The 19,403-nt window shown below is 42.0% G+C and overlaps 1 protein-coding gene across 1 annotated transcript in view; it reads left to right on the forward strand.

The window, feature by feature from the left end:
- The window catches only part of plxna4 (plexin A4), a 452,991-nt gene that overhangs the window by 191,599 nt on the left and 241,989 nt on the right, over positions 1-19,403 (forward strand). Inside the window, exon 3 of the mRNA XM_074624835.1 lies at positions 9,939-11,287. Within this exon, the coding sequence (XP_074480936.1) occupies positions 10,043-11,287 (1,245 nt within the window). The 5' untranslated portion in view covers positions 9,939-10,042. The remainder of the gene's footprint in view (positions 1-9,938; positions 11,288-19,403) is intronic.

The following is a 19,403-nucleotide window of genomic DNA, read 5'->3' on the forward strand; positions in this document are numbered from 1 at the left end:
TTTAGTAGTGTAAGTCAAACCAAACTCTGTTTAGACTGAAGACAACACTTGAAAATATGCAGCCAGTCATACTTATCAGCACATATAGGCACTGAAGGGGAGATATTCCCTTGAAAATTGTAGGTGCAGATTTTAAAACTCAATACATGCTTTAATAATTAAACCTAATGTATTATTTGCAGCACGTTGATGCTTGTAAACACCTTCCGGGATGATTGCTACATCTGTAGTACATAATGTCAGCGTCTCTCAGTCAGTTTTCTGTCATTCATATGATATGTACCCCAGTTGACAGTACAATCCAAAAGGCTTTCTTTGTAATATCAACAGCTCCGTGGTGGATTAGACCTCCTAACCCCGATATAGACAGGGTATCTGGTGACAGTAATCCATGCTGCTAATCCACGTCTTGATGTAACCAAGGACACCCCGCCTTCTCTTTCTCTCTCTCTCTCCATCCTCCTTTTTTTTTCTTTTCTGCTGCTGCTTCCCTGAGAGAGACGAGTGTGCCATCTGTTTAGTGTATCAGCAGGGGTTATCTTAGCCTGATAGGCATGTTAGACCTGATCACTCCATCATTACTTATGTTTCTCTATTGGTCTCTTCACATGCTTGTGTGTGTATGTACATCTTCATTTTCTCTTACTGTGCTAAATAATAGGGGTGGGGTCAATTTTGATAAAGCATAGTATCACGATATTTTGCGCGGCAATGATGTATCGATACACGGACGTCAAGTATCGATCTTTTATTATATAAACTATTCACTTTTTAACAATCCGACTGCCTCTAATCTGTCTTTCAGAGGTTGTAGTCGGCTCAGTTTTAATGCTAGAGTGAAGATACTAGTGTCATATAAAACTAGAAGACTAGAAAAATGGGGAATAGTTTATTTGCACTTTCATTTTCTATAGAAGTGAGCCCAATGTGAATCATAAGAGTCATAAGTGTTACTATTCTGATCATAGGTTTCACTTCCTCCACAGTTATCTCCATATCTGTTGTTGACAACTATAGAGTTCTAGTCTTAATCATATCTAACATCCAAAATCTTTTCGGATCGAGGTCTGGTGAGTCTCACCCCTACTTATTATTAATAATAATAATAATAATAAGAAGAAGAAGAAAAATGGAATTCAGCCACATTGATGTGTTTATCCTCATCATTCAACTGAAAAGAGGACAATATATGTTTAGGAATAAAAGTGCAATTGTATAATTAGTTTCTTTAAACAGAGACAAATAATCAGGATTGCAAGATTAGGCGCAATTTTTGCCATAAGGGGTGCTAACCTGTTAAATGCATACATGGATATACATGCTCATACTTACTGTACATGTATGTTTGTCCATGTTATCGAACGATATCTTAGCCCGAGTCCTGTGAGAGCATTGAATTAGTGCTTTTTATGTGTCTGCATTCATATGGAGACTTATGCTAATTTCTTCTTATATTCCAGTCTATTTTAGTGAGAGAGAGAGAGAGAGAAAGTGAGTATGTTGAAGTGGTAATAATGAGTCATGAATCCTCCTGTCCTGTGTCCCTTGCTAATTCTCTTCTTCCTGCAGGCAGGCAGCACTGTATGGTGTTGTTGTTTGGGCTCTCTCTTAGCTACAGCTTCTCTTGAGCTGCATGCTTGTATAGCAGAGGCCTGTGTTTTTTCCCCCCAGCCATCAGCAAGCTGAAAAAAGCCTCAGTTTACTTTGCTCTAGTTTAATTTGTTTTTTGCCAGTGTTGTAGCGTGGGGGGGGCAAAATGTACTGTTGTTAGTGCCAAGGTATAATGCCAGTTTGTGTGTGTTGGGAGGGGCATTCCTGCTCTGTATGCTCGCTGTGTTTGTGTGTATTTTATGCAGAAGTGTCAAGTTGGAGTGTGTGTCTTGCTGCGTTGTGGTCTGGATTTTTTGTGCGTAGATTGGCGAGCCCGTTTGTGTGTGTGTGAGTGTGTGTGTGAGTGTGTGCATTTGTGATTGTGATTATGCTCTGTGAGTGCAGGGACACTGTGTTTTTTCTCCAGTCCCAGTGTGTGGCTGCGATGCAGAGTGACACTTATTCCTCTGATCAGTGCCAGAGCTCAGCAGGGGAGGGGGGGGGGTGTGGTTGGAGGTTGGGAGGGTGGAGGGTGGGGATGGGGGGGAGGACTTCGCCACTCCAGTCAGTACATCCACTGATCTGGGACACACATCTCTGTCTGCTTGTTTTCCTTTTATTCATCTGCCTCTGTGTCACTGTCTTTCTCTCCGTCTCTCACTTGTTTTTTTCTCTCTTTTCTAACTTTTTCTATTTACATGCTGAGTCTCATGCCAATAGTAATATACTTCCTGATCCTCTTCTACTACTACTACTACTACTGCTATTACTACTACTACTACTACCCCACAGTAGGTTACGAGAGATGCAACCAAGCTGCCAAGCAGACCTCATAGTAGCATTTTAGCAGTCTCATAAGAGCAGGTGCATCGCCTGCAGCAGTGTTCAAGAGCCTTAAAAGTACTACAATAGCAATCCACCACCCTGACCTGTGCCAGCTGATATCATGTCAACCAGAAAGATGCATGCCCGTAATACACAGCCGTGGCTGGCAAAACCATTCCCAGTGTGCAAAAGCCACAAAAGGGCCCTCTAGGTCCCGTGAGAACAGTAAAAATAATAAACATATATGCATAAAAATAAATTTACAGTAAGAAATCTCTCTCCACTGTATAGGTAGTTAGTATGGGTGTAAATCACAAGTTTAATCACGATACGATATTATATTGATTCTTTGGACAATGGTACAATATTTGCTGATATCACAAAATGTACCACGATACGATTTTGATTGAATTCAGGGGCGTGCGATCGCTACGAGATGACATCATATGCCCGTTTAACACAATCAGTTACATTTATATCAATTCACAAAAAGCAACCTAAATATGATTTGACAATGTTATTACTGGGCTCTGTAGGAAAGAGGTGCGCTTGGACAGAAATGGTGACACAGATAGGGATGCACCGATCCATCTTTTTCAGTCCCGATACGATACCTGGGTTTTGGGTTATTGGCCGATACCAAGTACCGATCCAGTAGTGTTTAATCAATAAGCTGAATGCCTCAGTGTGTGGAAGTGACTGGGATGATTATTTTATACGTAAGGCAACATCAGGCTTGACTTAAACATTGCTTTCCTAACAAATCAATACATAGATATACATTTACTGAATGATTTATTATTAAAACAATAAATCGTTCACCAGAAACTTGGTCAAATGTCTTAAAAATGAACAGGAATTACAATTCAAGTGTAAACCTTTTTAATGCAGTAACAAATTGGTCAAAACTTAAACAGGAATTCAAATTACAGTATGTAATTTATATAGTATATAAACATAGAATTGAATTGAATTGATTGTCACCGATACCCGATCCAGCTATTAGAGTCGATATCGGCCCGATATCCAATCCGGTATCTGTGCATCCCTAGACACAGACGTGCCATGGGAATTTCAAAATAAAGGCTTTTCTTAGAGATGATGATATGTATCGATGTTTTTTCTCTTTGCATCGATGATATTGGATCGTTGATCATTGAATCGATATGGATCCAGATTGATGTATCCTTTACACCCCTAGTAGTTAGCTGCCCTAATTAACTCCTAAAGCAATGCTTTCACTAAATAAACACAGACTATAACCTATAACTATTTCAGGGGCCTGGCAATGATGGCTATTTCAAAGCAATCAACAAATTCTTAAAACAAATTGTAAATATGACTGCAAGTGAGACTTCCTCCAGTGAAAATGCCAGCCTACAACATTCTGCACAAGCATGAGAGGAGTCTTTTATCTGACTACAACTACTTTACATCCATCTATGCATCCAGCCGTCCTTCCCTCCGTCTCCCCATTCAACGCAAAACGGACACAATGTCTCGATTGTCTGTGCGACGCTAGCAACTGTCATTCATTCTCCTCCTTTCACCCCGTGACAGATTACCTTTGATAAGTGTGCAGTCTGTTTTTCTTCTTTATGAATATAAAGGATTATGTGTAATTACTTCTTACTCACTCACAATCTCCTAATCCCATTTGACTCAGTGTTTTTATGAATATGATAGTTATTTTTGAACACTTTTTTTTTTTACACTGTGAGAAGTTAAGCTGTTTACCAAAGACTTTGACAGTTTCTTCAATTCCCAGTCATTTCTTCAACATAAATGCCTTCCCCTCCGTCAGACTATAAATAGCGGGGGATTATTTTGTCGAGGCTTGCTTTTTTTGTTGTTGTTGTCTCTCCTCCAATTGTCATGTCTGGCCTCGGCTCTCTCCATTACACAATCATTGCCAAAGCAAAATGGCTCATGACATATCCATAATAGCTTTGCCTAATACCGTTGTCCCTGAAATTAGCTTTGCAGCATCAAAATACGTTATCTGAAACAGAGCAATTTGTAGCAGTTGATCTGTGAACCTAACCGGGTGTCTTGTCTGAAGTTTTGAGCAATATTTCCGACAGCCCGACTAAATGTATGTGTGAGAGACGGAAAGACTGTCATCTGGTTTAGGGTGGGGGAGACACATTTTATCCATCTGCCAACACATTTCTGGTGTGTAGCCATGACGATGCGGCTTCACCTGACTCCTCTCCTCTCCTCTCTCCTCTCCTCTGAAATCAGGATAATGCCCTTAATTGGTGGAGTCACACATTTATAAATGTAAATGCTGTTTATGTCTCCCTCTTAGGCTGTAGTTTTACAGTCATCATGTGATTCCTCCTGGCTGGCTGCTGACAGCGTTTAAGAACACAGAAAGCCAAACGGGGAAAACAGAAACATCCCAATTATTTTCTAAAGACTGAGCTCAGTTTGGAGTCTCACAGATGGAGATAATGCACAAAAACACGGGCGCACACACACACACACACACACACACACACACACACACACACACACACACACACACACGCAGGGTTGTTTTTGCCCACAGCTCCAGCGATACTTGAAGTGTATTTCGGGGAAAGAGTGTGGTGCTAATCATGAATTCATTAACACTCTTTGATGTCTATGGGGCTGTAAATGTGTGACTGTGTGTGACTGCGTGTGTGTGTGTTTGATATTTGAGTAAATCTTGCAAGCTAGCTCAGAGCAGTCAGCTACACACACTCGGGTCACGGGACTTGAAGCCACATGCATCGGCTACGTTCTGGTCAGTGGATGTTACGCCCGGGTCACACAGGGACGCGTGAGCAGCTCATGTGCATTGCGGAACCTCTTGCTTTTTCATGTTAACGGGTTAGAGCAGCCACACAACCCAAAGTGAGCAGCGCAGCTCAGGTGTGGCGGCTCAGATGCGGCTCAGTTGCTTGTCAGCTGCATGTCTTCAAGAAATTCAAGGTCTCACCTATTTTTTTTCCGTGCAGTTCACAGCAAAACTGGATAGTGAAAATGATATTTTGCCTGTATATTGACATCATAGCAGCAACATTACTACAGTTTCAATGTCTATATCTATAGAATATGTCAGAGATGTGAAAAAAAGTATATATTTATTTTTAACTCAACAGTTTCTGTTTAAAAATAAAAGCCCTAGTGTTATTTCTGTGGACAATTCCTTCATTTGTCAACACAAGGCTTCTATTCTGAAATATTTGCAGGACAGTTTTGTAGAAAATGCAGTGACTTGCACGACTTTTAATCGTGGATTATATTATTATTTACAAATGAGCACACTAGGGCTGTCCTGAATACCATTTTTTGGGCTTCAAAGCTTCGATGAGAAATATTTGAAGGTATTCGAAGCTTCGCGGCACATATCCATCTCCCTGTTTCAGTGTTCAGTGTGAGAATAACTAATAATAATTAATGTTGAATAAGAATAATGAATAATGTTGCTGGATTATTACTTATTGCTTGGACTATTTTGGGCCTTCTATATTATTATAACATACTTATATATGTATAAATAAAAAAAATGAAGCATTCATATACTGATTTGAAGGTCGATTATTATGGCAAAGGTCGAAACTTCAAAGCATTCAGGTCAGCCCTAGAGCACACGCTTCTTAACCTTTTTCTGTCTAAAATGAATATAAATGGCATTTATAACGAAATGAAACAAGCCATTATGAAAGGCAAACTATGTAGAAAGAAATGGCTGGCAGCAGTCGGTGTAGGTGTACATGTGAGAGACGCCGCAGTTCAGCGAGGCAGCCGTCACGCGCTGCTCGTGCATCCAGTGTGTCCCGGGGCTCACACATTTTCACAACTTTTTGTCTAAACTCCCATCAGTCAAAGCAAGCAATTACTTTAATAAACTATTTGACAACTTGATTAGAAGTTATTTACTGTCGTGCCGTAATTTGCGCTTCTTCTCAAATATCATCACCACCGGTATCGCACCTTGTTTTAATATGCATGTATACGAGGCAGGCGAGGGGAAAAGGCATGCACTAATGGCACGCAACTGGATAAAGATAAACTACGTGTTTGAATAATCAGTCAACGCGTGCGTGCGTGTGTGTGTGTGTGTGTGTGTGTGCACGCGTCTGATGTGTAAATCCTCAGAACCAAAGCACGCTTTAATTAATGGCGCTTGATGATCAGCAGGCAAAGGCAAACAGCAACTAAACGAGCTTGTCCCCCCCGTCAGGAAGGATAATTGCGTTCCACCAACAGATTCATGTGGCAGACACGCTGCCATTGCAGGGTACCACTGATGAGTGTCATTTTTTTTTTTTCCTTTCAGAGGTTTTAATGTTTTATGCTCGCAAAACTATTATTTCTCAAGGGACACTACTTGGAGCCTTTCTTTTATTTTTCTATTTTTGTTGTGTTTGGGATGTCAGCGGTGCATGAGTGTTGATACTCGTGAGGATAGGTGGATGTGAAGGTGGTATAACAGCCTCTCCCTCCGTCTCTCACTATGTCTCACGCCCTTCTTTTCCATCTTATTCGTCGTTCCCTCCTCCCTCCCCCTCTCTCTCTCTCTCTCCTTTTCTATTAATAATAACGCTGAATAAAGTTGTCTGGGAATTTCAGAGGAACACTTTGTTATGGCCGTCCCTCCCGCTAGGTAAATGAGAGGTGGGAGCTCCGGTGCTGTTCCCTTTGTGAGATTAATATGCAGCGCCTCGTCTTTTTTATTTTTAACATTATGGGCTCTCTGCCCTGTCATTACTCCTCAAGTAGCAGCGGCTTCCACTAGCTTCCTTTCTCTAAACCTCTCTCTCTTACACTTTAGTGGGTGGACACAATAACAGGAACACCTTTCAGTGCAATTTCCCTGCTACAAATACCAATTTGGTGAATGTCATTTTTTTTATTCAGACCGGAACCAACATGGCGGCTCGTTTCGAAACTATCTTCTCTTATATCATGAAAATAGCTCACAAAAATGTGTTTCTAAAAACATTTTATGCGAGAAATAAGCCATGCAGTTGCTGAATCTGTCTTTATTTTGGATCGACAACGCTTAGTTTAAAAGTTTCTCTGGAGTTTCCAGAGGCAGCGAGTCGCGTCAGACTCCCCTGTTTTGCATAAAGTTGCTTAGGCTTCAACTTTACGCAAATGAGGAGTGGCCAACGTGATGCCCCGAATCGCGCCATTGCATGGCTGCTTACATAGACAATGAATGGAAAGCGTGGAAAGGACCATTGCGCCTGCGCCATAGCTATGGCAATGATCGCTCTTTGACTCGCACCCATCCGTGCGCACACATCTGAGGACAAGTCACCTTTTCTATCTCTGTATCAGTTTTTATCCCTCATCATCCTCTCTGGTCCTCTTATCATGTGTGGAGAGGCTGTCTGCTCTGTTCTTCCTCTCTCTCTCTCTCTCTCTCTGTCTGCCAGGAGATGGAGGGGGAGATTGGTGAGATTGCAGTGAGGTTGCGTTTGACACCACCCCAACTTGTGATTGCTTGGATATGAACCTGAGATGAGATCTGTGGCTGGATAATGTCAGGTGGCACCACCACTTATGGGTGCAAGCGTTCACAGTGATCATAGTAAAAAGCTTCTTAAGAAATAAGACTTTATTTTTAGAGTCAAAATTACAAAATTAGAATGGGAAAATTACAATTGGAATGTTGTGACAAAATGAATGAAGTGAAAATATGTGGAAAAAAGTTGTCATTTTTCAGCTATGACAAACTTTTTTGGCTAGGCCATGAAAATACTGGAATTTTTGCTACTTATTTATTAATTTTACATTTTTATTTGTTGCCGTTAGCGAAAACAGAACCACGACATTGCTCAGTAAACTGTCTATTTTGCTGATGGGGATTTGCATTAAGTTTGACAGACAAACTCTCGTATACTGTAGCTTTACTGTGAGTGAGTGACACTTCAAAGTTGTTCCTGTCTTCACCCTGATCCTCTCACACAACAACCGGCAGATTGTTATGAATTGAATTTGAAAATAAAAGATGTTGATATTACTTGTACTATTTTTACGCCTCCGCGCCGGCAACAGCCGTGTTTTTTTTTGGGGAATGCCTGGAGCATATTTCTTCAAATATGGCACAAACGCCCACTTGGACTCAAGGATGAACTGATTAGATTTTGGTGGTCAAAGATCAAGTTCACTGTGACCTTAAGTCCATTCCATTCTCGTGAAAGCGATATCTCAGGAACGCCTGGAGGGAATTTTATTCCATGTGGCACAAACAATCCACTTGGACTCTAGGATGAACTGATGATGATGAAGTGGTGACAATTTGGACAGAAATGGACATACACTGCAACTTGACTGGTTGGCGGAGGCACACAACCGCAAATTGTCTTTTTACTTTTGATTTAAAGTTGATGTTAGACTATTTTGTATTTTTCTGCAAAGGACAAATGTAAGAAAAATATCTGATTATTGTATTTTCACATTGACAGCGATGTGGGTTGACCTGGATAACACTGTGGAGTTCAAGTGCAAGATGTGATTTGGATTAGCCTTTCATTCTTGCTTGTGTCTGTGTAAAAGTAATCTGGATACTACCCAGGTGAACACCACTCCTCATAATACCCAGTATGCCATTGGAGAGGCCTAATGAGCAGGCGACACACATGGGACCACCGTGTTTACAGGAAATGCTGTCGTTTCCCCTTGATAATCCGTGCTGGTGTGTGTCTGATGCTGTGTGCTTTGACAGTATAGGTTCTCCCCACCACATGCATAATGCTCATTAAATTGGCATGCGTTGTGTGTGTGTGTGCCTGTCTGCTACGGCTGCATGTGTAATGCTGAGACTTTGCAAATGACCTAAGGACTATAGGGAAGCTTATTTCTGCAACCACTTGCATTTCCGTCCTAATTGTTCCTCTTCTGCCCATAAAACCTTCAACTCTGTGAGTGCGTGTGCACGTCTCTCTGTGTGTGTCGGCATGTTAAAGAGAGAAGGAAGGTCCTTTTCTCTCTGCAAGCAGTGTCAGCAGGTGAGCTGCCCTATTGGGAGAAAAAGAGAGAAAATCGCCAAAGCATGCAAATTGCTACTCCAAGGGGAGAATCAATTAGGTGCATAGCGGCTGGAGCAGAAAGGCGAGGAGGGGCAGAGGTCCATGCAGAGCGATGGTGCAGAGCCATGCTGATCACCTCCTCTGAGACGATGCATTACTCCTCCTCTTCTGTCGCCTTCCCTTCAATCCATGGACTGATCCTATTGGCTAAAGCTCCCCATGCTCGCTGCCTTTTAAACCTCTACTGTGGCTCAGCCTCATTGCTTTTTCTGTCTAGCCCATTTCTTTTCTAATTATATAGTCTCAAGTGTGTGCCCTCTTCACCTGTTTTCCTCATTATTCTTTGTGAAGATGCTCTAATCGGTGCCAGATAAAATTAAGACATAGATATGATAATAGTCTTGATGTGCATAATGTATATCCATCAATACCATGTGACAGTTGCCTTGAATGCGTGTTTTGGAGTTCATGCTGCCGTTGTTCACCGGGTTTTGTCTCTTCCCTCTTCAGGCACATAATGTCCTCCATCTCAAGAAAGGCTTGATCCCGATTGGCCGACAGTACTGGACTGTGCCTCCTTCCCTCTCCTCACCGCTCCCAGCCTCAGAACAGCCATGACGTCCCTCGCCAGGACACGGACCTGCTTTTTTGTATGCTGCTTCCTGTCCAGCCTGGAGCTTCCCGCGACGTCACAAACAGTGGTGCAAGCCCCGCAGGCTCACAGCGCCGGCTCCCAAGTGATCACAGCGTCCCTTCAGGAGGAGGAGTATGCGTCGTTTCGCGCCGAGTACCCCGATCGGACATTCAACCATGTGGCGGTGGACTATCGCAACGGCAATGTTTATTTGGGAGCCGTCAACCGCATATACAAACTGTCCCCGGGCTTGGAGGTCCAGGTGTCCCATGAGACCGGCCCGGACGAGGACAACCGCAAGTGCTACCCACCGCGTATCGTCCAGCCCTGCAGCGAGCCGCTATCGCTCACCAACAACGTCAACAAGATGCTTCTGATGGACTACCGGGAGAACCGGCTGCTGGCATGTGGCAGCCTCTACCAGGGCATCTGCAAACTCCTCCGCCTGGATGACCTTTTCAAACTAGGAGAGCCCTTCCACAAGAAGGAGCACTACCTCTCCGGTGTCAACGAGAGTGGCTCTGTGTTTGGCGTCATTGTGTCGTATGGAAACGCCTCTCCCGACATGCTGTTTATAGCCACAGCAGTGGACGGCAAACCAGAGTACTTCCCTACCATCTCTAGCCGCAAGTTGGCCAGAAACTCGGAGGAGGACGGCATGTTTGCCTACGTCTTCCATGATGAGTTTGTGGCCTCTATGATTAAGATTCCTTCTGACACCTTCACTGTCATCCCAGACTTTGACATATACTACATTTACGGCTTTGCCAGCGGGAACTTTGTCTACTTCTTGACTTTGCAGCCTGAAATGGGGAACGGACCGACCGCTGGATCCTCCTCTACCGGTCGAGAACAGGTCTACACCTCCAAGATAGTCCGCCTTTGCAAGGCAGACACCGCCTTCAACTCCTACGTGGAGGTGCCTGTTGGATGCATTAGTGGCAACGTGGAGTACCGATTACTCGAGGCGGCCTACCTGTCCAAAGCTGGTGCCATCCTGGCGCGTTCTCTAGACGTGGCGCCGGACGATGACGTTCTGTTCGCCGTCTTCTCAAAAGGCCAAAAGAGGCGTCCGCGCCAGGCATCGCAGGACTCCGCGCTGTGCGTCTTCTCTCTGCGGAAGATCAATGAGAAAATCAAGGAGAGGCTGCAGTCGTGCTACAAAGGCGAGGGCACGCTGGACCTGGCTTGGCTCAAAGTCAAAGATATTCCCTGCAGCAGTGCGGTGAGTACTACTAGAACACACACACATGCATTGTGTGACTTTCAGCCACATTTACACAAGTTTAATGACAATACTGGGCTAATATATACTATATTGGTAGTTCTTTATTATTCCACTCATACTTTGCGTGCACAAGGACACACATTCTCTACTATGACATGTAGGACTGTATTCGTAATGTACCAGAACAGCAGGTGTCGAGCATTTAGGAAAATGGTATTTCATGAGACTGCATTAAGAAGATCTAAACGCTGATGGTTTCTTATTGTTGTAATAGTTTTTTACTGAGGAACATGACAGGTGAGTCTGTCTGGAGGAAAATCAAAAGTGAAGGCTCTCCCAATGTTACTCTAATGAGCCTCGGTGCACTGCAGGAGGCCTCCGTGAACACTCCTTTCTCGGGTGGGTTCATGCTCCATGCCATTATGATGCGATATTAACCATCCACTGCCTCTTTTAATCTGCTCACCCTTTAAACAATGCAGCCGAATGCTCAGCCAAATTAGCATAATTCCATTCTCCATAACAGCATTACAAATTCAGTGATTCAGTTCATTTGATTTCTCACTTTGTGCACATAAAAAACAAGGTTAAATTGGGTGTTACATGTTTAGACCACCTTCACACGCAGCCAAAGCATTTATTTTTTTTCTTCATCTATCTCATTACGTCATTAATAAAAGCTCCGAGTGCATTTGTTAGTCATCATGTTCCCTCTACATGAACCATGTGTTCACTTGCTAATTTTGAGTTCAGAGAGGTGTAGATAATGGATTAGAATAAATAACAGACTACTCTGAAGAGGTCTGTTTTTCAGTGTGTAGATCAATTAAAGGTGTATCGCTGAAAATGGATGGTGGAAAAATTATCCATTGGAATTTTTTGGTATATTTTTTGTAACTATGTAGCTAATTCATGAAACTACATGTACAGTATTTCTGTACTTTCTTTAATAAAGATAAGAAGAAGACTGATTGAGTGAATCCACTGGTGAGCAAAAATACACATTTTTTTTTTCTCCAAGAAATATAATCAGTGGAATGACGAATAGTATCATCCTTCCTCAGGCCAGTCATTTTTGAAATTTCTTTTTTTAATTAAGGTTCTTGCAACAATTAAATTTACTGTACTTCCAGTTCCGAATATGTACAGAACTATTTTTTTCATAGTTCTTGTACTACGTTAACAAAACAACACATCTTTACAAACATGATACAATAAAACAAAATAATAAAAAAATCCAGTCATTCTTAATATCTACAAGAGCCACAAATGAGAATTTATATAGCCACAAACACTTCTAACAAGATCGCTTGGTCGTGGCCATATTTCAGAGACATAAATTTGATCCCCTCCCTGCGCCTCAGTCCATATTGTTCTGACTTTAGCCACGCACTATCTCACGCCATTATGAAGTTGACCCTCTCTTGTGTTTGGTTCGGGAAATCAGTGTTTATCTATTAATCCGTCTCTGGCACGGCACACGTGCCGAGGCGCCTTTGTCTGCTGCTTGAGGGCCTGATAAATCATGCCCGGGGTGGAGCTGTCAGCGGGGAGAGGAAGTGTGAGGGAGCACACCGGGGTTAGCGCTGAGGAATGATGCCATTTCAGCACGCGCCACAGTATCGCCATCGCCACTGCATAAATTAGACCCCGCTGAACAAGTGAGGGTGGACTCGGCAGGAGATAGATGAGTTGTGACACACATACAACACACACGTGCCACCACACTTGTAAGCATGGCCATCGCAGAGATGGAGATGGTGGCTTTTTAAAGGCTGAATAATAGCAATAGATAAATAGTTATGTGAAAGGCTTATTAAGTAATTTATTAAAATGCTGATCAGATCATTCTAGGCTTCTTTAGAGTGCTACGGTCATAAATACATGGACACACAAACACACATAAATCAGGGTCTATTGCTTGAGCATTAGTAAATTAGTAGATGTAAATAGAGGCCATATATATTTCCGATGAGTGTTTTCACAATGAGACCATGTTAAGATAAAGAGTCGTGGCCAAACATAACTCATCTCGTGTGTGTCTCTGATGGATGGTTGGTGTCTCTAATATCCCATGGTAGATTTTTTTATGAATCGTTGGTTGTTAGTCACTGATTAAATCCTTTGGTGCTTTTAAATGATGCATGACTGGGAGCGCCGTGTCTCCGATGTCATCAGAAATGTAGTTTAAACTCCTCCGTTCACATCCTCTCCGTTCTGGGTTTCCCTTTGCTGTAGAGAGCCACACATCAGAGACACACATTGCTTATACTCTTTAGCCATATTTTGGGAGTGCTTTTTGGGTTCCTGCACTGTGTAAAACTAAGGTCTAATGCATGTACATTAGAGCTGTCAAGGTTAACACGATAATTTGTTTTAACGCTACTAATTTCTTTAACGCATTAACGCAACTTGCGATTTTTAGGTTGTAGCAGAGCAGTTTTAAAGCTAGAGTGAAGATGCTAGCGTCATATGAAACTAGAAAACCTAAGGAATCCATTGGTAACTATGTCATACTATCTTGTCGTAAAGGAGGTTAAATAACGCTCCAAACTTACACTAAATCTTCAAAGGGGTCGCTTGACCTCTGACCTCAAGATATGTGACTGAAAATGGGTTCTATGGGTACCCACGAGTCTCCCCTTTACAGACATGCCCACTTTATGATAATCACATGCAGTTTGGGTCAAGTCATATTCAAGTTTTAATCGATTGACAGCCCATTAAATTACTTAAAGGGACTCTGGCCCATATTAACAGCTTATTATGATTTTCTCTCCATATTTCTTTCCACTTTTTGTGAGCTTGCAGCTTTGCAAGAGGACATTGTTTATTGTAAATGCCAGTGGTCAGTGTTCACCTGGAGCATATGTCAGCGATAAAATCGTCTCAAACAAACTCGTAGAGGATAGAAATGTTTAAAAAACAAACTGAATTGACTGAAACATTTATATTTTGAGATATCAATGTTTTTGAATGAGAAATAATCAAATTATCAAAGTAGTGATGTGTTCAAGGACACAGGCCTGAGTACGACAGTATAAACATTCACTCCTGTTAAACCTTTGTTGCTCTACACTATCTTTAAGAGGCTTTCAGTCGGAGTAAGCGAGATGGAAAGAGGGTGAATTTGAGAAGAAAAAGTATGCACATAGAGTGGTGTGATGGGCGAGAGAGCAATAGAGGGTAAATGGTGAGAGAGTGAGTGGGGTGGAGGGGATGCTTCCTCTCTCCCCCAAATGGCCACGCTTGGCTGAGCCACATAATGCGTGCTCAACAGTATAAGTCTGCAAAGGGCCCGCATCCATAGATCATTGTGAAGTGGCATGTGACCTATAAAAAAACCCCGCTGCCTGCTCCTTCCATGTTCACTGTGTCAGCAGAAAAAAAACAGAACAACAAAACAGCGGGATCGCAATAAATTCACTCCGTGCTCTCTTCTCTCTCATCCTTGATTCATTGCTCACCGTCTGCGCCGCTCTTTTCCCCTTTCGCCTGTCCTTCTCCTCATGTTTCTTATAAAAATAGTTGCCGCCATCCCCATCTTCTTATTCCGTTATGCTCCCCCCCTCCTTGAGTCTGTCCTTTATTTCCTCTTCCAATGCTTCCCATAAGCTCACACAGGGTGAAGTTTTGTCTCTCACCCCCCGCCTCTAAACATGGATGAGGAAATTACAAGGTCGCCTGTAAATCCCTGACAGGCCACAGCCATCCTCTCATCCCTTCTGCTAATGATCATTAATTACATGTCATTAACTAACATGCCACGGGCTATTCTTCCACATTTGTCATGTGCTATCGACTTCACATTCTGAATTCACTCCAATTAATTAGATTATTCTACTCGGCCGCTGCTGTTTCTTTGAGTCTCTCTTTTTTTCTTGATCTCTTCTCACAGTCCTCCCGACACACACTCATTCCTTTCCTCGTTTCATCCTTCACTTGAAAGGGAACTCTCCAATATGACATTCTCTGTCTTCCCTCCAATGCTCGTATTTCATGTTATTGACTCATGTCTTTTATTTCGTTCTGTGTTTGACCAACCCGTTGAATGGTGTTGTCTCCTGCGCTGACCATCTCCATCCCTCCTCCTCCTGATTGCGGAGCTTAATCAGCGGCTGGCTGGCTGCTGCTGATGAGTCAGTCTAGGCCACATCCTCAGGAAGGGAAAAGGCTAGTGGATTCATTAAGAACATCCAGACTGCCCCCCCCCACACACACACACTTCACCCCACTCCATCCACATATCCGCTATCCCGCTATCCTGGCTGGCTCGCTAATTAAATCTCCATACATGATACCACTTGCTAAAGGTCAGAATCCATCACAATATCATTATTCTGTGATTAAACAAATGTCTCCCGCTTCTTTCACCATACTCTGCCGGCTGAATTGGGTGCCTTCATTTCCCTTGCCCTATTATTGTAGTCTTTTGTTGAGCTCTTAAAAAAACTCTTTTGTTCGTTCTGTCTGTCTTCCCCCTCTACCTTATTCTCTTACTCCCTAGTGAGCAGTACTGTACAATATCTAAAAAGTAATTTTTGCAAAATACACCAAGTTTGCAATTAAATTTACCAAGCTGTATCAATTAGGGCTGTAACGAATAGTTTGAATCTTCATTCATAACGTTGATATTCAAATCCTAAATCAACATTCGAATGCTGCACAGCTTCTTTCTTATTCTTTCTTTTCCTAGTCATTGTGTTTAAACCAAGGCTGCCAATCGATTCAACTATTTAATTGCGATTATATCGCATGATGGTTCATAGTTAATCACGATAAACGTATGTACCATTTATGTACCTTAAAGGGAGATTTTTCAAGTATTTAATAGTCTTATCAACATGGGAGTGGGCAAATATACTTGCTTTATGCAAATGTATGTATATATTTTTTTTACTGAAATCAATTAACACAAAACAATGACAGATATTGTCCAGAAACCCTCACAGGTACTGCATTTAGCATAAAACTTATGCTCAAATCATAACATGGCAAACTCAAGTCCAACAGGCAACAACAGCTGTCAGTGTGTCAGTGTGCTGACTTGACTATGGCTTGCCCCAAACTGCATGTGATTATCATAAAGTGGGCATGTCTGTAAAGGGGTGACTCGTATGGACATGGACATGGATGGCGGAGGCATACAACCAAGAAGCGGTAATTCTAGGTTTTCTTAGGGTGATAACGTCCTAAAATATGACAACAGTCATTTTGTACAAGTCTGTGTACAGCCAAAGCTTCATTTGAAACCTGGTACAGCCCTAAATGCAATCCAATGCAACAACTAATACAGTCAATCCTACATAGTTTATCATAGCCATACATTTGGTTCAAAAGGTCTTGAATTGTTGAATTGTCTAACATTATGCTACTTTGTCCACCAGCATACATGTAACACATTTAAATGTGATGCAGTCCAATATAACCAACTACATCCTGACAAATGACCACTGAGTTGAATCAACGTCTCTCTGACACAGCATCAACAAGAAGAAAATATGAAAGCTGTATTGGGATCCCTAATAAACTGTCAACTCTAGCCGGTAATACATGCAGACTTGTTTTTCTCAATTTAGTTTTTTTCATCACCTGAATAAATACAGTTTTTGATAGAAAATAAGACGGTAATGCCTAATAATCATTCCACAAGAAATAATGAAAGATTTTCTGCCAGTGCACAGTGAAGCGGAAAACATGGGTTAGGAAGTTATCAGACATGTCTTTCTCTTTATATTGCGTTCTATTTCCAGCTCCTAGTTTGATTTGTGAATTCCCTTTTTTTTTCTCACCCCAATCTCTGCATCTCTTAAACTCCCATCATGCCTCTGACATTCTCCTACCTTTGCTCTCTTTCCTGGATCTTTTTTAGACACGTCTCTGTTTCATTCAAAATCGTCACGCTGTTTTCGTTAGTTCCATGATTTGACTGTTTTCCATAACCAATATTTATTATCTGTCGTAGCTGCTCAGCTAACGGTTGGCAGGTGCGAGCATCTGCAAACACAAATTCACAAAATATCATCAAAGCCTGCCTCCTCGCATTGAAACCTGCCAACGGAATGTACAAATAAATCAACTTTGCATCAGGCACACTCTGAGAAGTTTGTATACAGCCATATCCATACACACCTCAATATTTATTCCATTTTGTTTCATATGAATGTGCACTAACTCACATTATCATTTCCCATTTTTCTGTAACTGCACTGATATGCCAAGATTGATGGCACAACTTCCCTGAGATGACATGTCGGGCATTGAACCAGCCCTGTTTGTGTGTCCATATAAATGTATATACTTTCTTTCTGTCTTCAGTCCTAATTATTGTGACTGTTTTTCAAAACAGTCCCCAAGGGGAAGTTAAATCTACTTTGTGACAGCGCTTGTGCTCATCGTCGACACCCATGCACTCAAAGTGAATTTTGAGCGTTTGATTTAGTCAGTGATGCAAAAAAAAAAGTCTCTCTCTGTTGGAATGCCCTGCAGATACCTTACCAAAACGACAAAGAGCACTGATCTCCCGCCACCAGAAACAGATTCACAATGACTCCTGCTCTCACCGAGACCATGAACTGCATATTTTATTTTAAAAAGAAGAAAAACAGTTTTCAGTTTAGCCAGTATTCATTGAAATAATATCTCTTTTTATCATGGAATATGCTGTGTAACAGCCATTCACCAACCAGCCCGACATGATTTAAACCTTGAACTAATCTCTGGTCACTGTATACATTTTATACCAGAATTGTTGCACTGCTTCTTGCAATATATTTGTAATCTCACTCATTCTGTTTCTGCCTGAGACAGGCATCTAAAAGCAGAAGCAGATGGCTCAATTAAGTATAAGGTTTGACAGTTTCCGAAACAGACTGTTTTTTGTGAAGACGGAAATAGGAAAATGATTCGATGACACAAGTGGGAGAATGACCTGCGCATTGCACATCTCACTGTGTGAGTGTGTGTTTACTTCATGGTGTGTGTGTGAGATGGTGTGTTCTGTCACGCGTTGCTAGTGTGATGGAGGGCACCATGGATGAGTAGTCAGACAGACTAAGTCTTGGCACAGTAGCCAGTGGTCCATCTGATACACACACTCTGTTACTCACAGGCACACAAACAAATGAAGGGTAGAGCTTCATTTAAACTTGCGGAATCAAAGGTTTTAGCTAAATAAAAAAGGGATTCTTCAGGCAGATCAGACGAGAAGTCATGTACAGTTTGCATAACTTCTAATGAGAAGATCAAAACAGTTAATTTTCCACTACTTTTCCAAAAGCTACTGGCTACAAGTTTCAAAATAAATTGAATTTGAGTATTCATGTGCAAAATTTGAGTTAGTTTATGGACATTTCCAACCATCAAATATGCAGCCAGTCTCAAATAGTACACTCACGCGCGAATTAACGGATGGATTGCGGCCACCGATGGCACAATGAATTTATGGTCCTTGGCCTTCCTAAGTCCCGCCATTTTTCGCTCTGTGCTACAATTAACAGTTGAGCAAGCTTGGAACCCGGCAGATCCTCGGTCAACTTTCCCCTTTCCCGTTGGGTTATACTTAAATATGCTACGTCTGTTCAAGGGTAACAATACTCTGTAAGTCACATTACATTGCTGGAGTTCTGAGCTGAAAGAGTTTCTGGTGAACCTGCATGATCTCGTTATATTTGGTGCCGTCCCGAAGTATTTTGAAGTAGGTTTCTTTTTGTCAAGTTTGTCCGACCTAGCAATATTAACTAAGGGGGGTGGTACTTATGATTGGTCAATTGCGCATCATTTGCAACTCAAGGTTTGATCCACAAAAGATATTGCGCTTATTACAGCGCAAACACGCCCATAAAGTTTTGCAGAGTGTAATTTGCCCTTTTTGTTGCGTCTGATTGTAATTATCCATGTGGCAAAGACGTATAAACGTTGCCTTTGCGCCGGCAGAACAATGGAAGAGAGAAAAATAAACCTCAGATCGCGATCTACAGGTCCTGACCGACGAGGTGCAGAAACATTCCTCAAAACTTCAGGCAAGACAGGGTGTTTTGAGAATTACATACCGCAAAAGCTGTGCAATCCTTTTGAATTCTTCCCTCAGTTGGCAGTTAATTAGGTCAACCTA

Source organism: Sebastes fasciatus, chromosome 23 (genome assembly GCF_043250625.1).
Source record: "Sebastes fasciatus isolate fSebFas1 chromosome 23, fSebFas1.pri, whole genome shotgun sequence".
Lineage (NCBI taxonomy): Eukaryota > Metazoa > Chordata > Actinopteri > Perciformes > Sebastidae > Sebastes > Sebastes fasciatus.